This window comes from Miniopterus schreibersii (genome assembly GCF_964146895.1).
Source record: "Miniopterus schreibersii genome assembly, chromosome: 19".
Taxonomy (NCBI): Eukaryota; Metazoa; Chordata; class Mammalia; order Chiroptera; family Miniopteridae; genus Miniopterus; species Miniopterus schreibersii.
The window spans coordinates 30106511-30117989 of record NC_138119.1 but is presented as its reverse complement, the minus strand read 5'-3'; the positions used below and the strand labels follow the sequence as shown (position 1 = coordinate 30117989).

The following is an 11479-nucleotide window of genomic DNA, read 5'->3' as shown; positions in this document are numbered from 1 at the left end:
GCCACAGCTCTCAGGAAAGTGACCTAACTTGGATTTTTCTGTATGGACATAGGATTGCAAGAAATTCTCATTTGCATGAAGATGGGGAGTTTATTTTCCCTAGAATCTGCATGTCTAGACCCAGAGGAAGAAGCATTTCTTCATAATGATTAATCAACTGTGCTTCAAAGTGGAAAGAAAAGAAAACAATTAAGGAAGTGAGATGCTAAGGAAACAAGGGGAAAAAAATCTCCCAAAGGTGGACCCACCCAGTATACCTTGACAGCATTTCCTCTTATCCACCTGCATAAAAGTGACCAGCCCTTTCCAAGTGTCGAAGAGCTCCGAGAGAGAAGACACAGGAGCAGCCCGAGCACCCAGGGAGAGGTGAGCCTCCTGCCAGCCTCCATCAGAGGCTTTCATTCACCCTCACCCTCACCCTCACCCTCACAGCTGCAGGGAGGGGGCCGTCCACACTCTGTGTGGCCTGGGATGTCCCAGGCGCTGGGTATTTTGTAGAATTGGGAGCGGTACTCAATCCAGAGGTGAACTTTCTGGTACCTTATTCTTGATAAGAAAAGATGGAGAGTGGAAAAGAAGGAAGGTAGGAAGGGAAGGGGGGAAATCTAACATTTACTATAACCTTTTTGTTCTAGGCCCTGTGCTGGGCACTTTACAATATATCTTCTTTTAAATCCTTTGCAGTGTTAAATATCTTTTTAAACATAAGGAGCACCTCTAACTCAGTCTACCCAGTCAGAAGTGCATTTCTTCCTGCCTGGTATGAGGGCACCTGTGGGGACAGCCAGCTGAGACCCCCGAGGGAGCAGAGCTGTCAGTGGGATGGTGTGGGAATGCGGGCAGAGGGCTCCAGGGCCGGCCTGCCTGCCTTCTAATCCTGGCTCTGCTACTTGGTGGCCACGTACCTTGGGAGAGTTCCAGTTGCCTCTTTGGTAAAATGGAGATAGGGTGGTTGTGAGCATTAAATAATTGTGTAAAATGCTTGGCACAGTGCCTGACACATGTGGTATTCATGATAAACATTACCTACCACTGTTATCTGAATCTGCCAAGGTACCTGGAATTGCCAAGCTGAGGACGGCATCTTTCCCCTCTGCGAGATGCCTGGGCCTCCTGGCAGCATGCGCGGGGCAGGGAAAGCCCCACTGCTTCTGACAGTTATCTTGTCAGAAGAAAACCTGTGCTTCCTTCCTAGTCACTTGGCTTTCTAGAAGCACCCCAGTTGCTGTTAGAGGGGAGAGAGCTCTGAGGGAATCTACAAACTTCCAGGCCAGTGGAGTCTGCACTCTTGTTTTGTCGGAAAGAGAGAGGCCAGAAAAAGAGCAATCGAGCTCTGGTATAATGGATGGTGGCCACTGGGGGAGGTCTCAGTACACACCTCGTACCAGTTGTCCCCCTGGGAATGACTCGGAGTCAAGGAGAGATGAGGTGCGATGCTTTCTAGCCGGGATTTGCTGTTTCCTGGCTTTCTGGAGCGGAGCCCGGGAATCCCGAGGAAGATCTGGGGAGCCCTGGTCCCTTACGGGGACAGCTGTGACTCATGCTTAGGAACCAGCGTATGTGCTTTAGAGTTAGAGCCACTCTAACTAAAGGAGGGGGGACGCTGGCTTCCTATTTGGGTGCCTCCCTCTCCTCCCCTGACACACACACTACACGCCCAGCACACACACAGCTGGAAGTCGTTAAATGAAAGAGGCAGAGGAAGACGGTGGCACCGAGGGTGAGACAATTAGACGAGGCAGCAAGGGTCTCAGGGGCTGGCCCCGTCTAGGGAGTGGCTAGCTCAAACGTGTCCCTCACAGCCCTGGCTCAGTAGGGGACAGAGGGGAGGTGGCCAGCTGGCCCTCTGCAGGGGCAGCCTCCCCCTCTCTTCACTGTGGCTAGTTATTCGGAGATGGCTTGTTCTTCCTTTTCCATCTCCGGGAGGTCTCAGCTTCATAGTTGGCTTAAATGGTTTTGAGCAGACACGCGGTGGGGGTTTATAATAAAAGGGTGTCAAATATCTCGCGGTCAAAGATAAAAAAACCAAATGTGCTTTTATGGTTTTTCAGATCTGTTGCCTAATTCCTCGGGCAAATTACAACCCTGTTTTTCCTATCTAGTTGATCAAAAACAATGCTTTTCATTGCCCTTGACAAAGTGGCTGTGTTGAGTCATCACAGTGATATAGACAGCGACACACTCCTGGGGCTTGAGAGAGCGCTGGATTGTGCTTCCCGGGGTGGAGATGGGAGCATGGGGGGAGGAGGGAGGGCTCACTCCATTGATTCAAGAAAATCAAAGGAGGAGACGCATGCCCTGACCTCCAGGGGCTGAGGCACTGAGTCTGTTCTCTTGGCTGCTGCCTGGCCTGCCCCGTGAGGTCCGAAGGGGAGCCGGGTCAGGGATCTCTTTCACTGCGCTCCACTCTTGGCCGGGCATCTGACTCCCGCCCTCCCTGCAGGAGATGCAGGCGCAGCGTGTTGCCCTCTGGCTCCTGGGCACAACGTTCTTCCTGTGCTCAGTGCACGCCCGCAGCCTCAGGAGATGCCTGATTTCCATGGACATGCACCACATAGAAGAGAGTTTCCAAGAAATCAAAAGAGCCATCGTGAGTATGGGTTCTGGGTGAAGGTGTGGGCAGGGGTTTGCCCCACTTGCATCCCGGCATGAAGGACACGTACCAAATCATTATTTTTCGTGTCTCAGGGAGACGTGGAATACTCATCGCTTGCGTTTGTTCTTATGTTTTCCTCCACAGCAAGCCAAGGACACCTTCCAGAATGTCACCATCCTGTCCCCGTCGGAGACCCTGCACAGCATCAAGGTACTGGCCTGTGTCTGCTCTTTCCTGGATTGTTATTTTTACCGTGAAGTAGCCCTGGGCCGCGAAAGAAACCCTCACCCTGCTCCCTGCTCTATCCTGACCTCCGGGGTGCTCTAAATGCTCCCCGCTTCTCGTTAATCCCCTGATGTGTGAGGCACACTCTATCTCGGGGACTTTGGAGCCCCTGGGCGCCACCATGCTGTTGTATCTATGAGGTTTTTTGCTTGTTTGTTGGTTTGTTGCCTTTTGTTTTCTATCCCCATGGATATAGACAACAGAACAGTGGTTACCAGAGGGGAACAGGGCTGGGGGTGTGACAAAGAGAGTAAAGAGGTCAAATATATGGTGATGGAATTAGATAGGTTTAGGGTGGTGAGCACACAATAGGGTATACGGGTGTCGTATTATACAGCTGTACACCTGAAATTTATATAATGCCCTTAAGCACTGATAACCCAATAAAGTTAATATTAAAAAAGAAGCCCCTGGGAGGAATTGGAGAAGCACCACTTACCTAGAGAGTGATCGAGGTGCCACATGCTCAAAGGGGACAGGATGTCTATGGCTTAGGGTGATTCTGGAAGGTTTCATGGGGAACTGGAGTAAATGAGCAGAGACCTAGAGGCTGACTAGGCTGTGGGTTCGTGGCTAAAAGAAAGGAAGAGGCTTGGGCAGCTTGGGAGAATGGGTGTACGGGTCAACGAAGGTGTGTCAGGAGGCAATAAGGCAGCCAGGGCTGTAGCTCAAGGGACGTGACGGTGACAGAAAGAGGAGGGGGGGGAAATACATTGGAGTCATTTTACCCAGAACCTTGCATGCCAGGCTGAGTTTATATTAGAGGTAACAGCGAGTCCCTGTAGTTTTCTGAGCCAAAGGCTGCATCACCACAACACTTTTAGAAAGGCAGTCCGATGGCGCCCTTTCCAGTGGGCAACTCGAGGCAGGAAAGCCAGTGAGATCTGTCCAGTTGTCCAGGTGACAGTGTGTTGCAGAGGGGTCACTGAGGAGCGCCGTTAAAAGCAAGCTCCTCCAGTCCTTGTAAGAGTTCTAGAAAGATCTTTTTTCTTTCAGTATTTATGTGACAGAGTACATGTTATATCTGCAATGATTTATTTTTTTCCTTGGGCTTCTCTGCATGAAATAATTCTAGTCAGTATGGGGTCTGATTTGTTTGTGGTAAACAGATGTGTAGCCTTTTATTAAATACTATTCCAGCCAACTGTATAAGAAACTCATAGGATATCACAGCTGAAAGTGACCCCAAAGATTATCTATTCCAAATTCTAATTTTTAAATGGCCAGATTGATACCCTGGGAGAGAGACTGACTCGTTAGTGGTGGGCCAAGAATAGAGCCCCAGGCCTCATGCCCCTGCCTCCACATTGCCCCCCCGTCAAGGTCTAGATATAGCTGATGGGGATGAGGGAGTCAGTGGGATGCAGGTCTCTGTCCCATTTCTGCCTCCCTCCTTCTTTCCCTGATAAAACAAAGTTGGGCTCTTTAGCTCCTTTGCTTAAGGGGGCTTTCTCTAATTCACGTGTGTAGCTCTTAGATTCCCTGGGCTTTCTCTAATTCACGTGTGTAGTTCTTAGATGCCCTGGGCTTTCTAATTCACATCTGTAGCCCTTAGATGCCCTGAGCATCCTCTAATTTGTATCTGTAGCCCTCAGATGTGTGCTGCATGACCAAGAACCTCCTGGCATTTTACGTGAACAGGGTGTTCAAGGACCATCAGGAGCTGAACCCCCAGATCATGAGAAAAATCAGCAGCATTGCCAACTCTTTCCTCTACACGCAGAAGGTTCTGCAGCAATGTGTGAGTCCCCACATCAGAACTCCAAGCTTCTGCTTCCTGTCTGCCCGGGCAGAGCCCGGGACATGCTGGCCCCAGTCCCCTTCTTAAATGGTTCGTGGAGTCAAAGGAAATTCTCTCCCTGGTCGTCCATGAGGAGAACTATCAAGAATCTCTTCTAGTGGTCACTCCTTGCCCAGGGCTTCCTCCCTGCAGACACCTTACCAGACCCAGGTTTCCTAAGGATAACCCTTCTGGGGTGACCATTTATGTCGGAGCATCCCTCAGGTGACCCCAGGACTGGCCTATGAGAGGGGCATGCCAGGCTTGCCATAGGCTCACCCCTAGTGTCTTTGTTTCTGGCCCTTTGAGGATTCCATACCAATTAACCTTTGGGTGGTTCCCTGGTATAACCTACCTCTAAGGATCGCCTGTAAATTCATTATTATCTATTAAAATCAAACATCAGAAATAAAACCAAATTCAAACAAACCAACAAAGCCTTAGGACAGCAGAAATCATGGGCTCTAGCCGCATCCCTGCCAATGACTTCCTGTGTCACTTTGTGGCAAGTTACTTCACCTCTCTGTGCCAGATCCTAAAATTGATAGAAGTCATGACCCCTGTCCCACTTACATCAAGATTCATTGAACCAGTTATTTAATTAACCAAACCAACAAATATTTATTGAGTGGAGCGCTGCATTCAGAGTGGGGACAAGACAGATTTGACACCTACCTTCCTGGCTCTTCCAGTCTGGTGTCTGTCAATCCAGAAAAAGCAAAAGCTCTGGTCAAACACAGGTGATTCTACAAACAGACCCTACTGCCCGCTGCTGCTCCAAACTGAGTTTGCTTACCTGACTCTTACCTTGGGAGGAAGCGGAAATGTCACTCCACGAGGGGAGGTGGTGGAAAGGCTGGGCCAGGATGGGAAGGTCCTCTGATGGGTGCTGTCTCCACTTTATCACAGCAGGAGCAGAGGCTGTGTCACTGCAGCCAGGAAGCCACCAAAGCCACTCAAATCATCCACGACAACTACAATCAGGTAAGGGCAGGGAGGAAGACAGGGAAGATGGAGGTGACAGGTAGGAGCCCGCTGCCTCCACTCCACTCAGACTCATTCGTTTGCTCAACAGGTGTTTAGTACAGGGCTCTCCAGTTGGGTATGTCTGCAAAGAGTATGGTGGTCTTACTTCATTTGCTCATTTCCTGGGATCCCCAACCCCATATCCCCCCACCATTTTCTTATGCCCTTACATATCAGACCTAACCTGTGTTGTTTTGAGGGAAAGCACATGCTGCTTAAGGTGGGGGCGATGCAGAAGCAGCAAGATCCTCGGTGAATTGGAAGCTGTTAGGCATGAATCATGTTACCCGCCAGGTGTCACTGTGCCCAGTAACTGTCACGAGCATCCTGTGTGCATGCTTCTCACGCAGCTGTAAACGAGTGTCTCATGCCCAGGTGGAGGTTGAAGCGATGCTTCTTACGTGCATCATTTGGAGATTTTGTTTGAATGCAGATTCTGGCTCCATAGGTCTGGAATGAGGCCTGAGATTCTGCATTTCAACCACACTCTCTAAAGATGCCAGTTATTTGAATAGCAAGGAGGTGGGGAGAGCTGTTCGGAGCTCTGCTTCTTTGGGGAGAGGTTCCATGAGATAATGTTATGATGCTGGCTAAGAGTCGTGCTGTTCTTCCTATGAGCCAGGTGTTCTAAGCACGCTACAGGTTTAAACACCTTTAGTCCTTACAACACTGCTGTGAGCCATGCTCTGCATTTGACAGATTAGGAAACTGAGGCAAAAACAGGTTAAGTAACTTAACTAAGTTTATATTGCAACTAAGTGGTGAAGGCAGGACTCGATCCCATGAGGTCTGGCTCCACAGAACATTCTTTTAGTCTGCTGAAGAGGAGGTGGAGTAGGTCAGGAGACCTGGGTTTTAGTTCTAGCTCTGATACCTGCCGGTTGTGTGACATTGGGTAGGATATTGATCCTTAGGGACTCTGGTGCTTTAATATATCCAATGGGGACAACAAGCCCTCCCGACATGCACAGCACCCAGGGACTGAGACCTTCTAAAGCTGATGTGAGAAGGGAAATAAGCAAAAGGACTGTCCAGAAAGGCAAGTTTTGTGTTTGTTTTTTCTGTGAAAAACAAGAAAAAGAAAGACAGAGGGCAAAAAAATGAAGAATTTTTAATTTTGTTTATAAGTTTCTGCCATGGTTTAACTGCCTGTTGGTGGGAAACAATTTGGGTTCCCTGTTGGGAGAATGATTTGGGGTCTGTGTGCTCTGCAAATGTAATTGATGAATGAAAAGAAAACCTCATGGGGACCAGAACATGGGGAAAGTGGCTTGAACCGATTACAGGGTCTGGAGAGGCAGGTCCTCATGATCTCTCTGGTTTCAGCTGGAGGTCAGGCCTGCTGCCGTCAAGTCTCTGGGAGAGCTGGACATCTTTCTGGCCTGGATTGACAAGAATCATGAAGGAACTGCCGCTGCCTGACCACAAAGAACCCGATTGCCCAGGTGGGCAGCCTGGGAGGTTACCCGGAGACAGCCTGCTCTGGAGGGGAGGGAGCCGGGAAGGCCTGATTTTTCTGCAAGTGACATCATTTTGAAGAAACCTCTCTGCAGATTTGGAATCCTCTCTTCTGGGGCTGAGGGATTGTAGGGCAAAATCTATGTTTGGTCGGACCTCACCCTGCCACCGAAAATCCCAGGCTGGCTGTCCCCACCTGAAAATAACCTAATAGTCTACTATCATATTTATAATGAAATATGTCCTTTGAATGGTCTTGTGGGCCATCCTGGAGGAGAAAGGTTGGCTTCCCCCTAATTTATTGTGAGCTTGTTTATCCCATGTCTGTGATGTGAGCTGAGTGATATCCTGTAGTACATATTGCACTGACTGATTTTTCTGAATAAACTGTTTTTTTACTTATTAGTGAGTGTCTTCTGATTTGTGGGGGGTCAGTTAAGGAATCATAAATGGTGACTATTAGAAATGAATGGGGCCTTAACGAACATACCTAGATGGGAAAACCGAGGTCTAGAGAGGAATACGAATTTACTCAGAGTCCCAAAGGGAGTTTGTGCAGAGAAAGTTTCCAAACTGGGTCTTTGAAGTCTCCATCCAACACATACAATCGAGAAGGTGGGCGGAGGGCTTCTGATCTCCTTCTCTGTGTCTTTGCCTTTCCTCTCTGTCTCGCTTTCTGTCTTTGTCCCTCTCTGTCCTTTCTTTCTTACTGCTCCCAACCTAGATACATCTTCTCTGACCCTAAGTCTCCACGGGGATATATGTTGGGCCAAAGGAGAGTGTTTCTGAAGGAGGGATGGTCATCATGGTGACAAAGCTGAACAAGCACAGCCCCAGGCATGGGGTGTCCTGGGTAGAGGGTGTTCCAGCCCCGGCCACAGTGGAGACAGGCCAAAATGGGCACCACCTTCTAGATGGACCCTCCTCAGATGGTTAACGACAATAACAGCTGAAGATACTGGGCACCTGCCGTGGGTCGGGTGCTGAAGAAGCACTTCGTACTCGCTGTCCTGGGTCGGTATCTCTGCTGTGACCGGCTGGCCGGAGCATCGTTTCTTGTTTCTACCTGAGAAGGAGATATCACGGAGTGTGCTTTAGCGGACACAGCAGGACCCCTGAAGTCAGGCCACTTGGTTCCAATCCCATTGACTTTGGACAAACTACTTACGTCTCTAAGGTTCCATGTCCTCCTCTGTGAAATGGAGATATAGCACCAGTGTCAAAGTATTGCTGTGAGCACCAAGTGAGGCGAAGCCCCCCTCAGCCTCCACCCCCCACTGTAACCCCCTCGGGGAAGGCTGCATGGTATAGTTTGAAGAGTGTCAAGCCAGGAGCCAGGTCTGGTTCCAAGGCTTCTCCTGCCATGAATTGATGGGGGCAGGCCACTAAATTTCTTTGGTCCTTTGTGGTCTGTACTGACCCCTATACTGTCTACTGTGCATCATAATTTAAAAGTCAGGGTCATTCCCATGGCCTAGGGGGCCCTCCTATCTGCACACACTGCCTGCCTAGTTTCTCTCTCTCTCTCTCTCTCTCTCTCCTCTCTGCCTGCTTACTTCACTGACCACTTCACTTGTCTACCCGTCCTTTCTCTCCTTCCAGACTCGAAGAATGTGTCCTGACTCTTGTAGTCCACAGAGTTGTGCTTTTGTTTTTGGTGTTGTTGTTTCTTGTTTTCCTTTTCACAGAGCCGGTGCTTAATAAATACCTGCCAAGGAACCAAGTATAAAATTCTCTCACAAACCACATCTTCCCCACCCTCCATCGGCCCCTAGCAGCACCCTGGAGAAATCTAGGGCTCACCTTCAGCTGCCAAGGTGCAGTGGGAGGGAAGCCATAGCTCTCGCAGGACTGTGCCAGGCGCTTTCAGGCTCAGAGGAGCTGAGGAGGTCAGGGGTCTGATCCCCATGTCATCAGCGAAGGCGTCTGAGGCTCAGGGAGGTGAGGGACTTGGTCACCTGGCTAAGGGATGGCAGATCCAGAAAGGGAGCCCAGATCTGGTCTTCCTGACTCCAGTCTCTCTCTCCTTGCTGCTGGGGAAGTTCACTTTGTTCTGGCCAAGGCTGTATAACTCAGGGCCCAGGTGAGGACACTGGATGCCAGCAACGCAGACCGTTAAAGCCACATGAATGAAAAAAGGGGCCTGGACTTAGTAGCCACAGGCCTATGAAGTTACATGTGAATTTTATGGACTAACTCAGAGCAAAAAAGCAGAGATCGACTTGTGAGCGTGGTAATAATGTTCCTGCCCCAGCTGAGCGTGTGGGCTCCTCCTGGAGGACGCTCTACCCTCCCTCCACCTTCCAGAGCAAATTGCTGGCAGCCTCGCATGCACAGCGCAGCTGCCTTTGAGCACTGGCCCGGAAGTTTGGCCAAATGGATGGGTAGAAGGATAGGCTTTTATGTGAAATGCTGGTCCTGCCCCTTTCCTTGTGACCCCTCATTTTCCTCATCTGTACAAATAAGGACAGAGCTGCTCCCCAGGATCATGATGGGGGTTGGAGACATCATTTATCGTAGATACATAGTAGGTGCTCATTAAAAGAATGGTTGTTACTACTTAATGATCCTCAACTTTTCTAGTCTTATTTCCCATAAACACTGTTGTAGGAACTAGCAAGTGAGACAAAGCAAAAGGCACTGGCCAGGCCAATAGGGCTTTCCTCGAGGTCTGCCCCTCCACGAGGCCCTCGGCCAAGGCCCTGCTACGGGTGCTTGCAGTTTCTGGTGGTCAGCCAGGCTCCAGGCAGCCTCCCTAAGTCTCCCTGCTGCTCAGACACCCCTCCGACAGGCTCACTGGTAGTCCATCATTCCTCCATCACAGACTCATCCCAGTGGAGGACTGTCCTTGACTCTGTTGAACCTTGCTTCGCCCTTGCAAGCGCAATCCCCGGCGCACATGAATCACTTGACATTCCCCATGCAGCTCTGAGCGAATGTTTCAATGTGAGTGACAGAAGCAAACTGATGACTCCTGGAGGTTCAAGGGTCAGCGTATCATGCTTGGCCAAGGAGTTTGGGGGAGGGTGAGTTCTTAAAAAGTTGTTATGAGCTCTAGAATGTTCTAGAAATAGTCTACTTCCAGTTGGGTCACTGGAAGACACTCAGTTAGCCCAGTCAACTACAAACAAACAACAAAAGAGCCTGTGGTCACATTCTGTTGCTGTCCTACCTTCACCCCAATCTAGACTTAACTTCCCAAGGACCTTCATCCCACCCCCAGGGGAGAAAGCAGTTTTCCTCCTGCTCTTTCCTCTCCACCCCACTCCTGGTGTGTTCCCTGGGACCCAGAGTGGTTTTCCAGTTCTTGACAAGTCAAGATATCTTAGCGCCCATCTCCTCTCCCCAGACTGAGCTCCTCAAGGACAGGTACTTTGTGAATGAATGCACTCAGTAGATAAATATGCCTTGAATGAATGAATGAATGAATGAATGAATGAAGCAAAGGCAATGCCAGTTGTCAGGCAGTGCCCTCTTGGAGAAGCCTATGGTTTTGCCTTTTGACTTTAGGAATCTCTCGGGCTTCCTCTTTTCCTCTACTGGGACCCTCTACCCCTTGTTCAGTATCTGTTTCTAGCCCATAGCAAGGAGTGTTTTCCCTTCTGTCAGGTCTCCCTCGCTTTGGTTTTGATTTGCCCCTGATTGTTGTTGTCTTATGGTCCTTAACTCCACATCCGGGAGCCAAAAAGTCAGCGCCTCCCACCCTTCTCCTGGGCTTTGGTTGTCTTGCTAACTTGGGCCCCAGCTCACTTGGGAGCGATGTGGTCCAGCAGCCCTGTAAATGGGGAGAAAGAACTCAGGAAGTAACAACATCACCTCTTTTTTCTCACCTCTTCAATGCCTCCAAAGCATTACCCACTCCTAGCCCATGAAGAGCACTGTGCAACTCCAGCTGAGAGACTCCTGGGGCAGAGTGCAGATAACACCCCTCTGTGCTAACCTCCGTGGGGGTCGTGTGCGGCAATGGGATTATGCCCAGGTGACTAGAAATGATGCCTAATTTGAAAAATGCTGGATATCAGAGAGCTCAGTCTTTTCAGGGAACCAGGACATGGGAAAGTGCTTTGAATTGTGTTAGGGAAATGCATCAATAAGCAAGCCTGTTGATCTCTTGTGATGTGTGCAATGCTGATCTAGATTCTGAGCGGGTTACCAAAGGAAAGCAGTCATTGCTTCTTAGAAACGCAAAGTCTCAGGGTGCAGCTTCCTCAGATTGACTGCAGCGACCCTTTTCAACCACCTTCAATCCCTGCCCCATCACCCCATCCAACACATACAAGAATCGACCAGTGAATGCATGAGTAAGCCGAACAACAAATTGATGTTTCTCTCTC

The 11479-nt window shown here is 49.6% G+C and overlaps 1 protein-coding gene across 1 annotated transcript; it reads left to right on the top strand.

Annotated features, from left to right (window-relative positions):
* Window positions 1–2446: 2446 nt before the first annotated feature.
* Window positions 2447–7109, top strand: IL19 (interleukin 19; the record flags this gene model as incomplete). The annotated part of the gene is made up of 5 exons (XM_081120945.1): window positions 2447–2590; window positions 2741–2806; window positions 4470–4622; window positions 5571–5645; window positions 7014–7109. 5 exons carry the CDS (start codon window positions 2447–2449, stop codon window positions 7107–7109), a joined length of 534 nt encoding a protein of 177 aa, XP_080977071.1.
* Window positions 7110–11479: the final 4370 nt, after the last annotated feature.